General features: G+C 43.9%; 1 protein-coding gene across 2 annotated transcripts in view; it reads left to right on the top strand.

Annotated features, from left to right (window-relative positions):
* The window catches only part of znf318 (zinc finger protein 318), a 97,387-nt gene that overhangs the window by 65,384 nt on the left and 10,340 nt on the right, over positions 1-21,663 (top strand). For both annotated transcript variants that reach the window (XM_060848084.1, XM_060848092.1), the window contains exons 4-5: positions 8,918-10,267; positions 20,928-21,027. In XM_060848084.1, the coding sequence (XP_060704067.1) occupies positions 8,918-10,267; positions 20,928-21,027 (1,450 nt within the window). The remainder of the gene's footprint in view (positions 1-8,917; positions 10,268-20,927; positions 21,028-21,663) is intronic.

Raw genomic sequence — 21,663 nt, 5'->3', positions numbered from 1 at the left:
CTGGGCTTGCATTGATGTCCAGGACTGTTCTCGGCAGTTTTTCAGTAAGCCGAGTTTGTTTTTAATCACTGTAAACAAAAGACGCGATCAGTGTTGGAAATAAGTCTTTGAATTAATCTATCAGGACCTTGAGATCTCCTTCGGATAATCCGATGTTCGGATAATCAAAGTTCCTCTGTACTTGGCTTTGTTGAGTCAAGTGACTTTCGAGCATTTATAGATCTCGATTTCTACTTGACCTTGTTTTCTTGGTCTTAACCAAGATGGATGTTGTTGAGCTGGTGTTCACTCCCCTACTAACACAGTACGTGCAGGTTCACAAACGTTCTCGAATTTCTTAATTTTCCTAGATTTTTCCTCTAAATATGAGAATATGTTGTTTTAGTGTCCCTATATTTCAACACTGGTGAATTGAATTGTGGACGGTTGCTTTGTGAACTTTCTCCTACCTCACTCTTGCTGTCCATGTCACCCTGCACTACTCGTAATACCTTACACACTTGTTCTTTCATGGCTTCTTCCTACAGAAAATTGTTTTAGGATCCAAAAATGTGCAGTTTGGGTGAATTGGCCATGCTAAATTGCCCATAGTGTTAGGTAAATGTAGGGGGATGGGGCTGGGTGGGTTGCGGGTCGGTGTGGACTTGTTGGGATGAAGGGCCTGTTTCCACACTAAGTAATCTAATGTAATCTTAAAAAAAAAATCAAAAGGCATAATCGATTCTTCCTGTAATTTGGAGTATGTTCCACATGAGTCACTTTTCCTAAACCACCTAACAACTTTGTATGGAATCACAGAGTTGTTTTCAGGATGGGAATGACACTGATGCTTCATCTTCTGTTTGACATGTTCCAGTTCCAGCATGTTTGTGTGTTATTTCTTTGTCCTTGAAGTTCTTAAACGCTCCTTATAATATCCTGTTCTCAATGAACATTGGCATGTAACTCAACATTGAGAATTCATAACTTAGCGCAAAACTCTCTCGTTAATGAATTTTAGTGGACTACTTATTTTGTGACCATAAATCTGGTCACCACACAACTTATTTCAGTCCATCTTATTTTGATAACTGTTTTGTCTCTTTATCCCCATTTGGGCTTTCTGTGATTAGAATTTTTGGCAAAACCCTAACTTTTCTTCCCACCAAATTAATACTGAGGAAAAATCAATGCCATTCACAGGTAATTTCTGCCAAGGTGACAAGACACATTCAAATTGCACTTCACACAATAGAATCATTACTCTGTACTTATCGCTTCATTATCTCATTGGCTTTCAATGCACTGTCTGCAGGAAAAAGTATGTTCTCTTCCAGCAAAATAATTTGAGAGACTCCTGTATCCTTCAATGTAGTCAACAGGTAGAACTGTCTGAAGACAAAAGGATTACCTTTCTCTTTAAACAAAAAAAAAACACTTTTTAGCTCTAAGCCACCTTATTCAGCTCTTCTGTACATTCTGCGAATCTTAACTCTAGTTTCCTGGTTGCAGCCAAAGCCGCATTTTGAACCATGGTATTTTCCTTCAGCATTGTGTTTTGGACTTAGCCCTTGGGACTTAGTAAGATTGAACTTCTAACATTCTGAAAAAGGTGACGCCTTTGGAACATTTCGGACTTCAAATTTTACCTCCACTTTAGCACCTTTTTGATTTGATGGGGATTCTTGGAATATTGCCAGCTATCCTTTTTTAACCGACATGCTTTCCTGCCACTCTTCCACATACTATCCCACTGTAGTTTGTGGGGGTGACTGAAAAAGGAATTATTTTATAGATCAGCTCCTAATCATCAGGCATGACTGCTGTTCGTCATGGAGATGTACAGCATGGAAACAGACCATTTGATCCAACTCGTTCAAGCCGACCAGATATCCCAATCCTATGTAGTCCCATTTGCCAGCACTTAGCTCATATCCCTCCAAACCCTTCCTATTCATAGAGTCATAGAGATGTACAGTACGGAAACAGACACTTCGGTCCAACTCGTCCATGGCGACCAGATATCCTATCCCAACTTCGTCCCACCAGCACCTGGCTCATATCCCTCCAAACCCTTCCTATTCATATACCCATCCAGATGCCTGTTAAATGTTGCAATTGCACTAGCCTCCACCACTTCCTCTGGCAGCTCACTCCATAGATGTACTATCCTTTGTGTGAAAAAGTTGCCCCTTAGGTCTCTTTTATATCTTTCCAATCTTACCCTAAACCTATGCCCTCCAGCTCTGGACTCCCCCACCCCAGAGAAAAGACTTTGTCTATTTATCCTATCCATGCCCCTCGTGATTTTATAAAGCTCTATAAGGTCACCCCTCAGCCTCCAACGCTCCAGGGAAAATAGCCCTCGCCTATTCAACAGTGGCTTAACCAATGTTCTGTGCAGCTGCAACGTGACCTCCCAACTCCGATACCCAATACTCTCACTAGTAAAGGAAGCATACCAAAAGCTGCCTTCACTATCCTACCTACCTGCAACTCTACTTTCAAGGAACTATGAACCTGCACTCCAAGGTCTCTTTGTTCAGCAACACACCACATCACCTTAGTATTAAGTGGATAGGTCCTGCTTTGTTTTGCTTTTGCAAAATGCAGCACCTTGCATTTACCTGAATTACGGCAGCACGGTGGCACAGTGGTTAGCACTGCTGCCTCACAGCGCCAGGGACCCAGGTTCAATTCCCACCTCGGGCAACTGTCTGTGTGGAGTTTGCACGTTCTCCCCGTGTCTGCATGGGTTTCCTCCTGGTGCTCCAGTTTCCTCCCCAGTCCAAAGAAGTGCAGGTTCGGTGAATTGGCCATGCTAAATTGCCTGTAGTGTTAGGTGGATCAGTCAGGGGTAAATATAGGGGAAAGTGAGGACTGAGGATGCTCAGAGCTGAAAATGTGTTGCTGGAAAAGCGCAACAGGTCAGGCAGGATCCAAGGAGTAGGAGAATCGACGTTTCAGGCATGAGCCCTGAAGAAGGATCCAAAGAGCAGGAGAGTCGACATTTCACCTCCAGTCTGAAGAAGGGCTCATGCCCGAAACGTCGATTCTCCTCCTCCTTGATGCTGCCTGACCTGCGCTTTTCCAGGAACACATTTTCAGCAGGTAAATGTAGGGTGAGTTTCTCTTCAGAGGGTCGGTGTGGACCTCTCGGGCTGAAGGACCTGTTTCCACACTCTAGGTAATTAATCTAACCAAATCTAAATTCCGTCTGCCTCTCCTCAGCCAATTGACCCATCTGATCAAGATCCCGTTGTATTCTGAGGTAATCTTCTTCGCTGTCCACCACACCTCCAATTTTGGTGTCATCTGCAAAAACTTACTGTCCATATCTCCTATGTTCTCATCCAAATCATTTGTATAAATGACAAAATGTAGTGGACCCAGCACCAATCCTTGTGGCACTCTACTGATCACAGACCTCCAGTCTGAAAAGCAACCCTCCACCACCACCCTCTGTCTTGTAGTTGCAGCTCTCTGTTCTTCAATATGGGCTTGAATTAGAAAAGCTAGTCATTTTTAAAATTCTTCCAAGTGAATAATTTTGCTGAGAGCTTCATGTGTGGTATTTACTCCTAATGCCCATGGCCATCTCAGTTACTTGGTTTAATCCTTTCAAATTCAAGATAGCTTTACCCAGGCTGTTGCCTTAAATATCTGAATTTTTCCATCTGTGCATCAGGAACGAACTCATTTGTACCCAGAACACCGTTTCTTTAAAACTGCGTCACGTTCCATAGAGATGCCCTGTAACATGGATGCATAAATCTCATGTATAACCACCATCAATTTGTTATGTAAGGCCAATATTGGTTGATTTTTGGCCACTTAATTTGGTTTGCTATTTTTCAAATGACAAAGAAGATATCTATATCGTTTTCTTCAGACCTTGGTTAAACCTGTATGAATTTAAGCACTTCCTGAATGGACTTTAAATTGTGACTATGAATTTCCCCATCTGAGCCTTTGTGGACATCCGTTTTTTTAAAATTTATTTAATTTTATTATGCTAATTCCTCTATTATCATCACTCCCCTTTCTCTCTGAAATTCACATTCAAGTTTTTCAGTTCTATTTCCAGATTACTTTGAAATTTCCTTTTCTTGTTGAAGCTGTTTTACTAATCATATCTTTGCTAACTCAGTTTACTGTGTACCTAATTCTTGCTGTATTTCCACACATCCTGGAAGCTTTACCAGTACTGATTAAATCTCCAGCTTTAACCGCAACAGGAAATTCCAAATCAATTTTTTTCATATTTCAATAGTTTGAGTTTTGTTACCTCCTCTAAATCCAGGGCTGTCTGTTTCAACTGCAGGATGATCTTAACTGTGTTCAAAATGATTTTGTTTTCAGTCTGAGAAACCTGGTATCTGTCCTTTTAGTTGTTACCACTTAGAGTAACTCCACGTCCAGTTGTGCATTATCCTCATTTAAAAGATCCCAGTTGCCAGCCCCCAAAGGTTTCTCATGGCTCATCCAGGAGGAATATATTTTTTGATTCTGTCTTCACAAAGGTAGACATAAATAACTTGCTAAAAATGTTGAGAAACTCAGGGTCTAGTGAGAGTGAGGAACTTAAGGAAGTCAGAATGAGGAGGGCAATGATATTGGGGAAATTGGGATTAAAGGCTAACAAAACTGCAGAGCCTAATAATCTACAACCCAGCATACTTAAGAAATTGGCTCTAGAAATAGTGGATGTATTAGTGGTTACCTTTCAATTTCTATTGACTCTGGAGCAGTTTCAATGGCTTGGAGGCCAGCTAATGTAACTCCACTATTTCAGGAAGTGGGTAGAGAGAAAATTGAATTTTCGACCATTTAGCCTGACATGGGCAAAAGGGAAAATTACACCCAGAAGCTCCTGCTGTTGTTGTTTCACTGTCTTTACAGCTCGGCTTCTCTCCCAGTCAATTCTGGTCAGGTCCTCCCCCATGCCTCCGTAATTGACCTTCTCCCCCTCAAATTGCTGAGTAAATTTTTTTAGAGTATTCAATATGCAGGATGTGGGTGTCACTGGCTGGCCAGCATTTATTACTTGTCCCTAGTTGCCCTTGTTAAGTTGGTGGTGAGCTGCTTTCTTGAACTACTGCAGTCTACCTGCTGAAGATTGACCCAAAAATGCCTTTAGGGGAAGGAATTTCAGGATTTTGACCCAGTAACAGTGAAGGAACGGCAATATATTTCCAAGTCAGCATGGTGAGTGGCTTGGAGGGGAACTTGAAGGTGGTGATGTTCCCATGTATCTGCTGCCAATGTCCTTCTGGATGGAAGTGGTTGTGGGTTTGAAAGGTGCTGTCTGAGGATCTTGGAAGAATTTCTGCAGTGCATCTTCTCGATGGTACACACTACTGCTACTGAGCATTGCTGGTGGAAGGGCCTGATGTTTGTGGGTGTGGTACCAATTAAACAGGTTGCTTTGTCCTGGATGGTGTCAGGCTTCTTGAGTGTTGTTGGGGCTGCACTCATGCAGGCAAGTGGGAAGTATTCCATCACATTCCTGACCTGTGCCTTAGACATGGTGGATAGGCTTTGAGGAGTCAGGAGGTGAGTTACTCATAGTATTCCTCTGACTTGCTCTTGCAGCCACTGTGTTTATGTGGTGAGTCCAGTTGACTTTCTGATCAATGATAACGCTCAGGATGTTGATAGTGGGAATTCAGTCTCTCTCGCTCTTTCTCATGCTCTTGCTATCGCTATCGCTCTCTCTCTCTCTCTCGCTCTCGCTCTCTCTCTGTTCCTTCACGTGAAGCCCCCTAATCGACTCTGCTCATTTTCACATAAAATCCAGAGTTCCCTACTGGACTCTACTATAAGCTGCTCCAAAAACCATCACGTACACATTTCATTAATTCCTTTTCTTGGGATCTGCGAGCAACCGGATTTTTCCAGCCTGCCTGAATATTGAAGTTCCCTGTGATTGTTGTAATGGTGCCTTTCTCACATGCCTTTCCCATGTCTTCATTTATTTTCCACCACATATTCTGACTAATACTAGTAATCATATGCATATCTTCCATCAGAGTCTTTTTTTCCGTTGCAGTTCCTCAACTGTACCCAATTCTTCATCTTCTGACCCTAAAATCTCCTCTTGCTGTCAATTTAATTTTTTTTTACTAACAAGGCGACCCTGCCTCCTCTGCCCATCTCCCATCTTTTGAATAGGATGAGTATTGTTGGATGTTGGTCACCAGCTTGGAACACGTAGCAGTCATGTCCCTATGATGTCCATGACATCTTACTGACAATTTCAATCTGTGCTATAAGCTCCTTTACTTTGTCTGTATACCGTGCCCATTTGTAGTTAGCACAGCGCCGTGGATGCAGCTCTATGTGGAGTTTGCACAGCCTCCTTGTGTCTGCACAGTCTCCTCTCCCTATTTCCTCTGGGTGATCTGGTTTCCTCCCACACTCCAAACATATAATTGAGGGAAATCAGGAGTTCAAAAAGGGATTATGATACAGCCCTGACAAATCAGGTTCAGGCAAATCCAAAGGATTTCTACGAATATGTTCAGGACAAAAGGGTAACTAGGACAGAATAGGTCTCCTTAAAGTTCAGCAAGGCCTCTATGTGGAACCGCAGGAAATGGAGGTACTTAACAAGTATTTTGCATCACTGTTTTCCTGTGTAGAAAGATATGGACGATAGAGAACTTGGGGAAATCAAAAACTATAACGTGAAAAATGTCCATATTACAGAGAAGGTGATGCTGGATATTTTAAAATGCATAAAGGTGGATAAATTTCCAACACCTGATCAAGGGTACCCTAAAACTCTGCAGAAAGTGAGTGCTGGGCTCTTTGCTGAAATATTTGTATCATTGATAGCCGTAGGTGAGGTGCTGGAAAACTGGAGATTAGCTAGCGTGATGCCACTATTAAAGGTAGATAGGTAAGCCTGTCAGTGGTGGACAGGTTGTTGAAGGGGATACTGAGGAACATAATTTACATGTATTTGGAAAAGCAAGGACTGATCAGGGTTAGTTAACACAGTTTTGTGTGTGGGAAATCGGCTCTCATTAACTTGCTTGTATTTTTTGAAGAAGTGACAAAAAGTATTGATGAAGGCTGAACGGTGGATGTGATTTGCATGGATTTTAGTAAGGCGTTCGATATGGTTCCTCATGATAGATTGGTTATCAAAGTTAGATTACATGGAATACAGGGAGAACAAACCGTTTGAATGCAGAACTGACTCGAGAGTAGTAGATAGAGGGTGATGATGGAGGGTTGCTTTTCAGACTGGAAGCTCATGACCAGTGGTATGCTGCAAGGATCGGTGCTGGCTCCACTGCTTTTCATATTTTATACAAATGATTTGGCTGTGAACATAGGTTTGGTTGTAAGTTTGCAGATGACACAAAAATTGGAATGTCGTGGACAATGAAGAAGGTCACCTCAGAGTACAAGGGGATCTTGATCAGATGGGTCAATAGGTCAAGGAGTGGCACATTGAGTTTTAATTTAAGTAAATGTGAGGTGCTGCATTTTCGAAAGACAAATCAGGGCAGGATTTATACACTTAATGTTAAGGTCCTGGGGAATGAAGTTGAACAAAGAGACCTTGGAGGCCATGTTCATAGTTCCTTGAAAGTGGAATTCAAGGTCGACAGGATAGTGAAGAAGGCGTTTGGTATACTTTGCTTTATTGGACAGAGCACTGAGTATTGGAGTTGGCAGGCCATGTTGAGGGTGTACATCACATTGGTTAGGCCACTGTGTCATAGCTTTGACAAAGAGTCAGTTAGACTCGAAACATCAGCTCTTTTCTCTCCTTACAGATGCTGCCAGACCTGCTGACATTTTCCAGCATTTTCTCTTTTGGTTTCAGATTCCAGCATCCACAGTAATTTGCTTTTACTTTATACAAGGATGTTGTCAGGCTTGAAAGGTTTGAACTACAGGGAGAGGCTGAATAGGCTGGGGCTGTTTTCCTTGAAGTGTTGGAGGCTGAGGGGTGACCTTGTAGAGGTTTATAAAATCATAAGGGGCATGGGTAGGGTGAATAGTCAAGGTCTTTCCCTTTGGGTAGGGAATCCAAAATGAGAAGGTAAGAGGGGAAAGATGGAGACCTAAGAGGCAACCTGTTCACGCAGAGGGTGGTGTGTGTATGGAACGAGCTGCGAGAGGAACCGGTGAAGGCTGGTACAACTACAACATTTAAAAGGCATCTAGATGGGGATATGAATAGGAGAGCTTTAGAAGGCTATGGGCCAAATGCTGACAAATGGGACTAGATTAATTTCGGCTATCTCATCAGCATGGATGAGTTGGACCAAAGGATCTGTTTCCATGCTGTAGAGCTTTCTGACTCTGTGTAGGTTTGGTGGATTGGTCATGCTAAATTGCCCATAGTTTCAAGGGGTGTGTTGGTTAGGTGGATTAGACATGTGAAATGCAGGTTCTGGATTAGTGGTACAGGAAGAGAACAGCAGTTCAGGCAGCATCCAAAGTGCAGCGAAATCGACGTTTTGGGCAAAAGCCTTTCATCAGAAATGTGAAATGCAGGGTTACAGGGATAGGGTAGTGGGTGTGTTTGGGTGGGATGCTCCTTGGAGGGTCATTGTGGACTCATTGGGCCAATGGACTGCTTCTCCACGATAGGTATTCTGTGAATTACAACACCTGCACTCCTGCATTGATTGCAGCCCCTTCTCATAGACGGCCACTGGCTGGAAACAGTGAGTACCTGACAAATTTAAAATTTCCTCGTTGTCCAGACCAGTTTTCCAACACACATCCATTCAAGAATAGGAAAATGCATGGCTGCAAAAGGCCAAGTCCTTAGTACCTTTGTTCAGGTTTTCAGTTGTTAAGAAACTACACTTTTAACTTGCACTAGTCACTTGCAATTACTGTTAAAAATCAGTGTTTGAAAATGTGACCACCTAACTTTTGACTTGTCACTCTGTTTCTTTTAATGTAGTTTGATGAGTATCGTGGTGCTACAGTCAAGGAAAGCCCTGAGCAGCAGAAAAATTATGTTCCACCGCAAAGCTTCACACGGTTACCACAGCATACATCAAGTTATGCTGAGACTGAACAATTCTCTTTCATGCGAGACACGAGAGACATTCATCAAATCACTGAGCAAGGTGGTGTCCCTGGTCTGTCCAATGCAAGTTTCCTTTTTGAGAGGGATGCTCCAGTTAAGATTGGCACAAAATCCAATTTGGAAAGATCTGAGATTCAGGACCGGGTTTCAGACTTCCTTCTCCCACATGAACGGGCTGGTCAAGATGGCCGTGGTTTCTGTCGTATACTTGGCTTATTAGAAGAATCTGAAAACGGGAACTTAGAAGAGAGGAGGAAGCATAACTTTCCAGATATAGAGGATGAGGAAAGGTTTCTTTATGGAGAAGATGAGGAAGAGAAAGCAGAAGGTGGGAAACATAGAGGTGCTCTTGCAAACCGGAATCTCCTGCCTGTAAGACAAACCAGTCTACCTGAAGGAGGATCTAGCTTGGCAAGTGCAAAACCTGAGAAAGAATATGAAAAGATCCATGATTTACTCAAGACCATTGGACTCGATATAGGAGTAACAGAGATTAGCAAACTGGCAGCCCGTACTGAGGAGCGGCTACATGGGAAAAAACCTATAACTCGATCACCTGAGCACCCACTGGGATCTCTCAAAACTGCTTCTTGGGAAAAGCGAAGAAGCCGAAATGAGGCAAAATCACCAGAACCTCATACACAAACACGAGCAAGATCACACAAACTGGAAAATATCTCTGGTTCTGTGGTGAGAGAAGGCAAGGATCAGTTTAATCGGGAAACAGTTGTGACAGCAAGAGAACCTGAGAAAGCACGATGTTCTGCTGTCATTCCAACAGTCCATAAACCTGGTTTATTGCCAATCCCTTCACAAAATTATGCCATTCCACCTTACGGGCAATATCCAGCACCTCCAGTAAATTATCCACCAAATGCATCAGTACCAAACTATAATCAATATGACCCTTATGTCTCGTTGCCTGCCTCGAACTGGCCAATGTACCCACCTCCACAAGTTACTGAGCCATACGCTCAGCAACCAAAGAATCGAATGTTTGTGGTTATGCAGCCGCCGAAGGTCACCCGACCAAATCTGAGGGTCATTGAAACAGTTAATGATCCTGAAGACATTGCAGACCACAAACAAAAGAATTCTGTATTGGTGCAAGTGCAGACAACACCTACTTTGACCCAAGTTCCGATAGCATCCTCCAATCGGATGGTGCTGATGCCCGATTTTGCTGAGGAGGAAAAGAGGAAATCTGAACAGAAGCAAAAGGTTTGTGTGTGATTTGTGTATCGTCTTCTAGCATGAAAAGTGATTTAATTTTTCTGAAGCTGTATTAGTGGGAAAGCTAAGTTGAAAGATTTCTCCTGTGCTTTGGAAATAAGATTGGAGCACCCCTGGTAATGAGATAGGATAGCTTCTGGTCCTAAGAAATGACTCTTTCCTGTGCAATTTTGGAATCACATCATGAACGGGAAGTGATTTGCTCTGGAGAGGATGCAGAGGAGATGTACCAAGATGTTCCTGGGTTTAAGAGTTTCAGTTATGAAGAGAGATTGGATAGACTGAAGTTGAGCAAAGGAGATTGAGGGGAACATGTTTGAGATTTATATAAGTAAAAAATGAGGTCTGCAGTTGCTGGAGATCTCAGCTGAAAATGTGTTGCTGGTCAAAGCACAGCAGGCCAGGCAGCATCTCAGGAATAGAGAATTCGACGTTTCCTGATGAAGGGCTTATGCTCGAAACGTCGAATTCTCTATTCCTGAGATGCTGCCTGGCCTGCTGTGCTTTGACCAGCAACACATTTTCAGCTGAGATTTATATCAAAATATTAGAAGCATAGATAAGGAGAAAAGAAGGAACATTTGCCCTTGATGGGGAGATCAGTGGTCGGGCATAGATTTCAGGGAAAAAATGTGTGGTTAAGAAGGCATATTTAGTATGCTTGACTTTATTGCTCAGTACTTGGAGTGTAAGAGTTGGGATATCATGAGGTATGTTGATGAGGCCCCTAGTGAAATAGTGTGTGTTGTTCTGGTCACCTTGTAATGGGAAGGATATTATTAAACTGGACAGGATTCAGAAAAGATTTACCAGGAGGTTACGAGAAATGAAGAGTTTGAGATATAAAAATAGACTGGAAAGGCTGGGACTTTTGCCACTGGAGCATAGGAGATTGAGGAGTGATCTTCAAGTTTTATAAAATGGTGAGCGCACAGAGAAGGTGAATGACAGGGTCTTTTTCCTTGGGTGAGGGGAGTTCAAAACTAGGGATCATCCTTTAAGGTGAGAGTAGAAATATTTAAAAAGCGTATGAGGGGCTACTTATTAACAGAGTGATTCGTGTGTGGAATGAACTGCCGTGCAAGTTTCAGGTAGAGTTATTACATAGGTTCACAAATTCAAGAGGTTTGGATGGATATGGGCCAGGAGCAGGCAGCTGCGACTAGTTTAGTTTGGGAACATGGTCGGCAAGGACTAGTTGGATCGAAGGGTCTGTTTGCAAGCAGTATGACTTGACAAGGTTGAGAAGAGATGTGAGGGAAAACTTCCACCCAGAGGATAGTGGGAATCTGGAATTCTTGACCTGAAAGGGTGGCAGAGGCAGAAAGCCTCAGAGCATACAAGAAATATTTAGATGTGCACTTGTAATGCCACGGTATACATAGTTATGGACCTATGCTGGAAAATGAGATTCGAGTAGTTAGGTGGTTGTTTTTGACCGTACCATATGACTTTGACACTCTACTGATGTCTTCATAGTTGGAGATTATTTATTGATACTTAACTATGTTTGAATTTCAATACTATTTCTTGATGAGATATAAAATATCTGTGGAACTAAAAATCCAAAAAGTGCCTTCAGGAGAGGAGAATGGACCTTGCAATTTAGAATGTTTTAAGTTAATTTATAATCCTGCTGCACAACAGAGCATTGTATCTCGGATCCATGGTTGACTCAAAGTCTTTTCCTCTATTAAGCAGTTGGGCAGTCCATTCTCAAATTCCCAGAGGAAGATTTGGGGTCACCTTGGCTCTGGTGTACTGTTGTGCATGCTGGAAACTTTGGAGTTATTTATGATGTTCCCCTAGAACATGTAAAAGGAAGGCAGGATAGAGTCATATAGCATGAAACAGACCCTTTGGTCAAATGCTTCTGTGGCAACCATGTTTCCTAAACTGAACTTGTCTCATTTGCTGACATTTGATCAACATCCCTCAAAACCTTTCTTATCCATGTACCTGTCCAAGTGTCTTTTAAATGTAATTGTACTCACCTCTACCACTTCCTCGCAGCTCGTTCCATGTGTGCAAAAGTTGCCCCTCTAATCCCTTTTAAATCTTTCCCTCGTTGCCGTAAGCCGATGCTGTCTAGTTTTGGACTCTCCTACCCTGAGATAAAGACCTTGGCTATTCACATTATGTATGCCCTTCATGATATTAAAATCTTGCCCCATTATGTATGCCCTTCATGATATTAAAATCTTGCGCCAGGTCACTCCTCAGCCTCTGATGCTCCAGGAAAAAAGGGTCTCAACTTAACCAGTCTCCTTGTAACTCAAACCTGCAGTCCCGGTAACATCCTTGTATGTTTTTTCTCCACCATTTATAGTTTAAAAACATCCTCCTTGTAGCAGGGTTACCAGAATTATACGCAGTTTTCCAAATGTTGCCTCACCGATATCCTGTAAAGCTACAACTCCTATACTCAGTGCTCTGATCAATGAAGGTCAGTGTCCTCCTCCACCCTATCTATATGTGATGCACTTGCAAGGAACTAAAAACCTATGCCTCTTGCTCGCTACAGCTCAAAATTAGCAATTTGGTAACTTGAAATTTTTTTTTATCCCTTTCCAGTTTAATAATATCTTTCCTATACCAGAATTATACATAGTACTCCAAATGTGACCATACCAATGTCTTGCACAGCTGTAACACGATGTCTCAACTCCTGTACTCAGTGCTGTAACTGATAAAGGCAAGAATGCAAAATGTCGCATTCACCTTTCTGTCTCTCTGCGACACGACTTTCATGGAACTATGAAATCCTGCACAGGATTTTGGGCATAAGAAACACCATGAGATAAACAAGGCACGTAAGAAAGGTAAGGTTAGAGATTCATCCCGAGGAGGACAAAGCATGGTGTAGGTAACATGAGGAGAAAGTGAGGTCTGCAGATGCTGGAGATAGAGCTGAAAATGTGTTGCTGGAAAAGCGCAGCAGGTCAGGCAGCATCCAAGGAACAGGAAATTCGACGTTTCGGGCATAAGCTCTTCATCAGATGAGGCAACCATGGCTGACCGTGGAAGTCAGGGTCAGCATAAAAGCAAAAGAGAAAGCATATAATGTATCGAAGGGCAGTGGGAAAGCAGAGGATTGAGAAGCTTACAAAGACTTACAAAGGGCAATTAAGAAAGAAATAAGGATGGCGAAGATTAAATTTGAGGATAAGCTAGCCAGTAATATTAGCAAAGATTGCAAGAGTATCTCTAGATGTATAAAGGGCAAAAGAGAGGCAAAAATGGACATTGGGTTGCTGGAGAATTAGAATTGGAGATCAAAGAAATGGCTGAGGAACTAAATAAGTACTTGGCATCAGTCTTCACGATGGAAGACATGAGTAATATCCCAAATATTCAAGAGAGTGAAGGGACAAAGATGAGTATGGTGGCCATCACTAAGGAGAAGCTGCAAGATAAACTGAAAGGTCTGAAAGTGGATATATTTCCTGGACCAGATGAGCAGCATCGTAGAGTGCTGAAGGAGATAGCTGAAGACATAGTGGAGACTTTAGTAATGATCTTTCAAGCATCACTGGATTCAGGGAGGTTGCCAGAGGACTCGAAAATGACTAATGTAACCCCACCCCCGTTTAAGAAGCGAGTAAAGCAAAAGACGTAAAATGATGGCCGATTAGTTTGGTCTTGGTTGTTGTGAAGGAGTCCATTGTTAAGGATGATATTTCTGAATACTTGGATGTGCAGGGCAAAATAGTGCAGAGTCAGCATTATTTTGTCAAGGGAGGATCATCCCTGACAAATCTGCTTCAATGTTTTGAGGAGGTAATGAGCAGGTGAGACCAAGGAGAGACATTGGATGTTATCTACCTGGAGTTCATGTAATCTGCCATTCAGATGATCTGCCTTCCTGTTTTTGATACCAAAATGGATGACCTCACATTTATCCACATTATTCTTCATCTGCCATGCATTTGCTCACTCCCTCAATGTGCCCAAATCACACTAAAGCATCTCTGTGTCCTCCTTACAGTTCATCCTCCCACAGTTTTATGTTGTATGTAAACTTGGCAATACAGAGGAAACTCGATTATCCGAATACCAATTATCCGAAAGTTGGATTATCAGAAGGAGATCTCGAGGTCCCGATGGAAATATTACATCAAAGACGTGTTTCCAGCAGTGATCGCGTCTTTTGTTTACAGTCATTAAACAGACACCGTCTCCAAATGACTGACTTCCCGCCCTCGCTCTCTCTCTCTCTTTCCCCACACTTTCCATGGGGTCCTACGGAGGGGTGTACCTTAACCCCCCCCACCCTCCCCCAGGAGTAATCTCTCCAACATTGTCCTGTACAGGGCAAGCATGGTAACTGTCAAAACTTCGCAATAAAAGTTTGTGTGTGGGGCTCTGGCTGTGTGTGTGTGTGCACTATTTGGAGACTTACCCACAAAGGCAGCGGCAGCAGCAGTCTTGTTGGTGTGCAGTCCGGATGCCTTGGGGTTAGGGAGCGGGTTGGGGGGCAGGTTTGGACAGGGTTGGGGGGAGCGGGGTTGGATGGGGTTTGGGGGAAAAGGGGGGTTTGGATGGGAACAGGTTTGGGAGGTGGGTTTGGTTGAGGGGTGGGGGGCAGGATTGGAGAGGGTTAGGGGGCAGGGGGTGGGTTTGGACAGGGTTGGGGGGCAGGTTTCGATGGGGTTGGTGGGCGGGGGGATTTGGATGGGAGCAGGATTGGGAGGTGGGTTTGGATGGGGTTAGGAGGAGGTTTGCATGGGGGTGGGGGCAGGTTTGGACGGGATTGGGTCAGGGTTGGTTGGGGTTGGGGTGTGGAAGGCGGGTTTGGGCAGGGTTGGGAGGGGGTGTGAATGGGGTTGGGGACGAGGGGTGGGTTTGGACAGGTTTGGGGGCAGGGGTGGGTGTGGATGGGGTTGGGGTCGGGGGGCACGTTTGGATGAGTTTGGTTGCGGGGCAAGTTTGGACGGGGTTAGGGGGCAGGTTTGGATGGTGCTGGGGGACAGTTTGGATTGGGTTGGTGTGGCAAGGTTGGACGGGGTTGGGGGACGGGGGTTTTTGGATGGGAGCGGGTTTGGACAGGGGTGGGAGATGGATTTGGTTGGGGGGAGCGGGCAGGTTTGGATGGGGTTGGGGGCAGCGGGCGGGTTTGGATGGGGTTGGGGTGCAGGGGGTTTGGATGGGAACGGGTTTGGATGGGGGTGGGGGTGGGTTGGGAGGAGGGATCGTACGGGGTTGGGGTGTGGAAGGCAGGTTTGGACAGGGTTGGGAGGCGGGTTTGGATGAGGTTGGAGGCGAGGGATGGGTTTGGACAGGTTTGTGGGGGGTGCCGGGGGCGGGTTTGGATGGGTTGAGGGCGAGGGTGGGTTTGGGGGTGGGGGGGGGCGGTGTTTGGACGGTTTTGGGGCGGGGGTGCATTTGGACAGGTTTGGGAGGGGTGGGAGTGGGTTTGGATGAGTTGGGGGCGGGGGGGGCGTTTGGACGGGTTTGGGCGGAGCGAGAGTGGGTTTGGACGAGTTGGGGGTGGGGGTGCATTTGGGGGGGCGGGAGTGGGTTTGGTCGAGTTTGGGAAGTGGGGTTGGACGGGTTTGGGGGTGGGGGCAGGTTTGGACGGGTTAGGGGGGGGAGGGGTTGGAAGGGGTTGGGGGCTGGTTTGGATGGGGTTGGGTTGGGATCGGGTTGGGAGAAGATTTTGACCAGGGACGGGTTTGGAGGGGTTGGGTTAGACGGTGTTGGGGTGTGGAAGGCGTGTTTGGACAGGGTTGGGTGGCGGGTTTGGATGGGGTTGGGGGCGAGGGGTGGGTTTGGACGGGTTTAGGGGCGCAGGGAGCAGGTTTGTGGGCTGGGGCACGTTTGGATGTGTTTTGGGGGTGGGTTTGGACGGGCTTGGGAGTGGGGACGGTTTTGGATGGGTTTGGGGCGGGGTTTGGGTGGGGTTGTGGGTGGGGAACAGGTAGGGAGGAGAGTTTGCACGGGGCCGGGGTTGGATTGTGGAAGGCAGGTTTGGACAGGGTTGGGCGATGGGGTTGGGGGTGAGGGGTGGGTTTGGGTGGGTTTGGGGGTGGGGGGGTGGGTTTGGACTGGTTTGGGGAGCGAGGTTGGACGGGTTTGGGGGTGGGGCGTGGATTTGGACAGGTTTAGGGGGCAGGTTTGGATGGGGTGAGGGGCGGGTTTGGACTGGTTTGGGGAGCAAGGTTGGATAGGTTTGGGGTGGGGGTGTGGGTTTGGATGGGGTTGGGGGCAGGGGGCAGGTTTGGATAGGGTTGGTAGTGCGGGGTTGGACCGGGGGTGGGGGGAGGGGGAGAAACAAGAATGGGGAGCATTGTTGAGGGTGGGGTCTCGCGCGCTCTGCGCTGCTGCGGTCTCCTGAATAGGGAGCAGACTTTAAAACTCCGAGTCCCAGAGGAAAGACATTTAATCGATTTTTGGAATAATCGTTTTTCCGAACGCGATAGTGCCCGCCATCACATTCAGATAATCGAGTTTCCACTGTATTACATTTAATTTTCTTACCTTGATCAATGTAATAGAGGAATAAATCAGCAGTCATACTGAGATGCTACAAAGACGACCAAATAAACACAGAAGGCAATTTGCATTCATAACATAGTAAATGCATTTCATCACATGGTGAAGTGAACAGATATGGAAGATGGTGGTGCAGTGATAATATCACTGGCTAGTAATCCTGAACTCCAGAATAATGTTCTGGGGATATAAGGTTGAATCCCATTTTGGCAAGTTGTGAAATTTGGATTCCTAAAAACCTGGAATTGAAAGCTAACCTAATGGTGACCATGTAACCATTTTCAATTTAATAAAAAACAATCTGGCTCAGTCATTTCTTTTTGGGAAGGGAAATCTGTTTCCCTTACCTGTTCTGGCTTATTCGTAACTTAAAAGCCACAGCAAAAGTTTTGGTTCATAACTACCCTTGAAACAGCCTGGTAAGCCACTCAGTTATAGGGCAGGGAGAAATGGCCAAGAATGAGCCTGGAACACCCAATCCCAAATACAGTGGATAACTATTGCAGAGATGCAGAAAGACAAGCATTTGGTATTGAGTATCAAGGGGTATGGAGAAGAATAAAAGCAGAAGGGCAGCACTCATAATCAAATAACTGTATTAGTACAGTGGTTAGAAATTACCACCATTCAGTGGTTCATGATGTTGAATCAAGTGGTAACTCAAATATAGGAATGAGTATATAAGATAAAATATTCAGTGATAAACAAAGGGCATTAGTCATCACTGATTTAAATCTATACACAAATTGGGGAGGAATCAGGTTGGTAAAAGCCTGGATGAGTCCATGGAATGATTTGAGAATTTTGTGAAACAGCGATTCTCGAGCCATAGAATCTTCAAGTTGACAAGTTCCTCGCTCCTGATGGATTTAATCCTAGGATCTTATATGAAGCAGTTTATGAGATGGTTCATGTGTTGGTTTTAATTTATTAAAACCATTACACTGGGGGAAGATTTGTTCAGATTGAGAAATAATTCATGTAACTCCTTTTTTCTAAAAGAGAGGGAGGCAGGAAGCTACAGGCCAGTTAGCTTACCACGTTTCATAGGGAAAATGTTATAATGTGGCACTTGACTAGGTTCAACGCAATCAACAGAGCCAATATAGTTTTGTTGAAGGGAAATTCTGTTTTACGCATCTATGCAATACATTAAGGACAAAAAGGTAACTAAGGAGAGAATAGGGCCCCTCAAAGATCAGCAAGGTGGCCTTTGTGTGAAACCACAGAAAATGGGGGAGATACTAAATGAGTATTTTGCATCAGTATTTACTGTGGAAAAGGATATGGAAGGTATAGACTGTAGGGAAATGGTGACATCTCGCAAAATGTCCATATTACAGAGGAGGAAGTGCTGGATGTCTTGAAACGGGTAAAGGTGAATAAATCTTCAGGACCTGATCAGGTGTACCTTAGAACTCTGTGGGAAGCTAGAGAAGTGATTGCTGGGCCTCTTGCTGAGATATTTGTATCATCGATAGTCACAGGTGAGGTGCTGAAAGACTGGAGGTTGGCTAATGTGATGCCACTGTTTAAGAACGGTGGTAAGGACAACCAGAAAGTATAGACCAGTGAGCCTGACGTCAGTGGTGGGCAAGTTGTTGGAGGAAAGCCTGAGGGACAGGATGTACATCTATTTGGAAAGGCAAGGACTGATTCGGGATAGTCAACATGGCTTTGTGTGTGGGAAATCATGTCTTATAAACTTGATTTGACTTTTTTGAAGAAGTAATAAAGAGAATTGATGAGGGCAGAGCAGTAGATATGATCTATATGGAATTCAGTAAGGCGTTCGACACGGTTCCCACGGAATACAGGGAGAACCAGCCATTTGGATACAGAACTGGCTCAAAGGTAGAAGACAGAGGATGGTGGTGGAGAGTTGTTTTTCAGACTGGAGGCCTGTGACCAGTGGAGTGCCACAAGGATCGGTGCTGGGTCCTCTACTTTTTGTCATTTACATAAATGATTTGGATGCGAGCATAAGAGGTACAGTTAGTAAGTTTGCAGATGAGACCAAAATTGGAGGTGTAGTGGACAGCGAAGAGGGTTACCTCAGATTACAACAGGATCTTGACCAGACAGGCCAATGGGCTGAGAAGTGCCAGATGAAATTTAATTCAGATAACTGCGAGGTGCTGCATTTTGGGAAAGCAAATCTTAGCAGGACCTATACACTTAATGGTAAAGTCCTAGGGAGTGTTGCTGAACAAAGATCTTGAAGTGCACGTTCATAGCTCCTTGAAAGTGGAGTCGCAGGTAGATAGGATAGTGAAGGTGGCGTTTGGTATGCTTTCCTTTATTGGTCAGAATATTGGAGTACAGGAGTTGGGTGGTCGTGTTGCGGCTGTACAGGACATTGGTTAAGCCACTGTTGGAATATTGCATTCAATTCTCTTCTTCCTATCGGAACATACTTACAAGGATATTGCCAGGGTTGGAGGATTTGAGGTATAGGGAGAGGCTGAACAGGCTGGGGCTGTTTTCCCTAAAGCATCGGAGGCTGAGGGGTGATCTTATAGAGGTTTACAAAATTATGAGGGGCAAGGATAGTGTAAGTAGGCAAAGTCTTTTCCCTGGTGTCGGGGAGTCCAGAACTAGAGGGCATAGGTTTAGGGTGAGAGGGGAAAGATATAAAAGAGACCTAAGGGGCAACTTTTTCACACAGAGGGTGGTATGTGTATGGAATGAGCTGTCAGAGGAAGTGTTGGAGGCTGGTACAATTGCAACATTTAAGAGGTATTTGGGTGGGTATATGAACTGGAAGGGTTTGGAGTGATATGGGCCGGGTGCTGGCAGGTGGGACTAGATTGGGTTGGGATATCTGGTCAGCACGGACGAGTTGGACCGAAGGGTCTGTTTCCATGCTGTACATCTCTATAACTCGAAGTAACTTTAGCTTCAAGCAAGAGTAACTAGTATTCTACTTCGATTTTTGCATAAAATACAAGTGTAGATGAGTATCTTATTGACATGGACAGAATATTGGCTGGCTAACAAAAACCTGGGAGTAGGAATCATTTTTCAGGCTAGCATTATGTCACTACTGCTGTACCATAAGGAATGGTACTAAGACCTCAATTATTTACATAAATGATTTGGATAAAGGGACCAAGCGTTTGATTGTCAAATTTCCTGTTGCCTCATAGATAGCTAGCCAAGTGAGTTGTGAAAACAACACAAAGAGCATAAAAAGGTTTAGAGGTTGGTTAAGTGAATTGGCAGAGTAGAATGTGTGAAAATGTGAACTTTGGCAGAAAGAATAAAAAGGAAGCTAACTATCTCAATGTTGAGAATTTGCAGAGAGATCTGGGTCTCTTAGTACATGAATCAACTAAGGTTAGTTTGCAATTGCATCAAGTATATGAATTAATAGAATATTTAATTGTGAAGGGAACTGAATGCAAGAAAGTGAAAGTTCTGTTTCGGTTACACAAGACATTGGTAAGACCACATCAAGAGTATTGTGCACAGTGCTGGTTCACCATACTTTCAGATGGATCTGATTGCTTTGGAAGCCATTCTTGGAAGGTTTACTCCACTCATAGCTAGAACACGCTAGGTTTGTGTTCGCTGGAGTTTAGAAGAGTCAGACATGACTTAATTAATAGATTTAAGATCTTGAGGGGGCTTGACTGGGTGGATGTGAAACAGATGTTTCTTCTTGTGGGAGAATCTAGAACTAAGGGTTATAATCTAAAAATAAGGGGCTGTTCATTTCAGACCCAGATAAGGAAACATTTTTTCACTGAGGGCTAGGAATCTTTGGAATTCCCTTCCTCAAAAGGCAGTGGATGCAAAACTTTCAAAAATTTTTATAGGAGAGGTTGATAGATTCTTGATTATCTGGCATAGGCAAGAATGAAAAGTTGAGGTTAAAATCAGATCAGCAGTGATCTTATTGAATCATGGAGCAAATTCAAAAGGTCTCATGGCCCCCTATTATTCAGGTTGAATGAGATTGCATTGTACAGTCTAGTCTTTCCATGCTTGATCCAAAAGTGAAAGACCTTGCCTGTTCATTACTATTTTTCTCAGGTGTCTAGGTTGTGGGTCTAGTGACCATACGCTTGATAACTTAGTTAGAATGCTTTATATGCTTGTAACTTTTAACCTTTCAATGTAAAGCAAGCCTCACATTGGTTCAACTCAGGTTCTGGAAGAGAAAGCCAAGCTCCTCAAGGAGAAAGAAGCTCGGGCGAAACGTTTGGATTATCTTGGAAATGAGCTGCAGAAGCTTCGAAAACAGCAAGGTAGAAATTGGCAGCAGATTGTCACATGTTAGCTTCTTGCTATGTTCACATGGGTAAAGTGTACTGCTTTTTTGATATAGAAGTGGTTGTCCATGTTTGTGTTTATAAATCTTTTATTGAACATTTGCTTTAAATCCGTTTACTCTGTCTTTTAAATTCCCATTCTATAAAATAATTGTAGTTGACCACTATGCCATATGTCTGTATACCAGCCATTTTTTTTTCTGTTTACTGTAGGATTTGTTTACTTTGTATATTTTAATTTGTTTTTGTGGACTGCCATGTCCTAGTATGAGCCACAGTGCAGTAATAATTAACTGTTGTCTCAACACATGTGCTTTGGTAAGAATCACTAGAGATTACAGTTTAGTTCTTTGATATTTGGACCTGAGACATTGGGGAGAAAAATATAAGCCCACAGTCATCTGGCTGGGATACTGACTAAATATATTCTTTTTTGCCCACCAAAAGGTGGATGTTGGGCAAATGCTCAAGAGCCTAATTTGTACTGTAGTGTACATATGTGTTTCAGTGCCACCCTTCCAGGTGGAATGTGAACCCATAAAATTAAGATCCACACAACTTGAGAAGTCTCTGAACCTATGCAGCAACTTTGGTCTGCACTCCCCTTGTTCA

Source organism: Hemiscyllium ocellatum, chromosome 3 (genome assembly GCF_020745735.1).
Source record: "Hemiscyllium ocellatum isolate sHemOce1 chromosome 3, sHemOce1.pat.X.cur, whole genome shotgun sequence".
NCBI classification, from domain to species: Eukaryota; Metazoa; Chordata; class Chondrichthyes; order Orectolobiformes; family Hemiscylliidae; genus Hemiscyllium; species Hemiscyllium ocellatum.
Note: the sequence above shows the minus strand (reverse complement) of the source record. Positions and strands in the feature narration are given on the sequence as shown.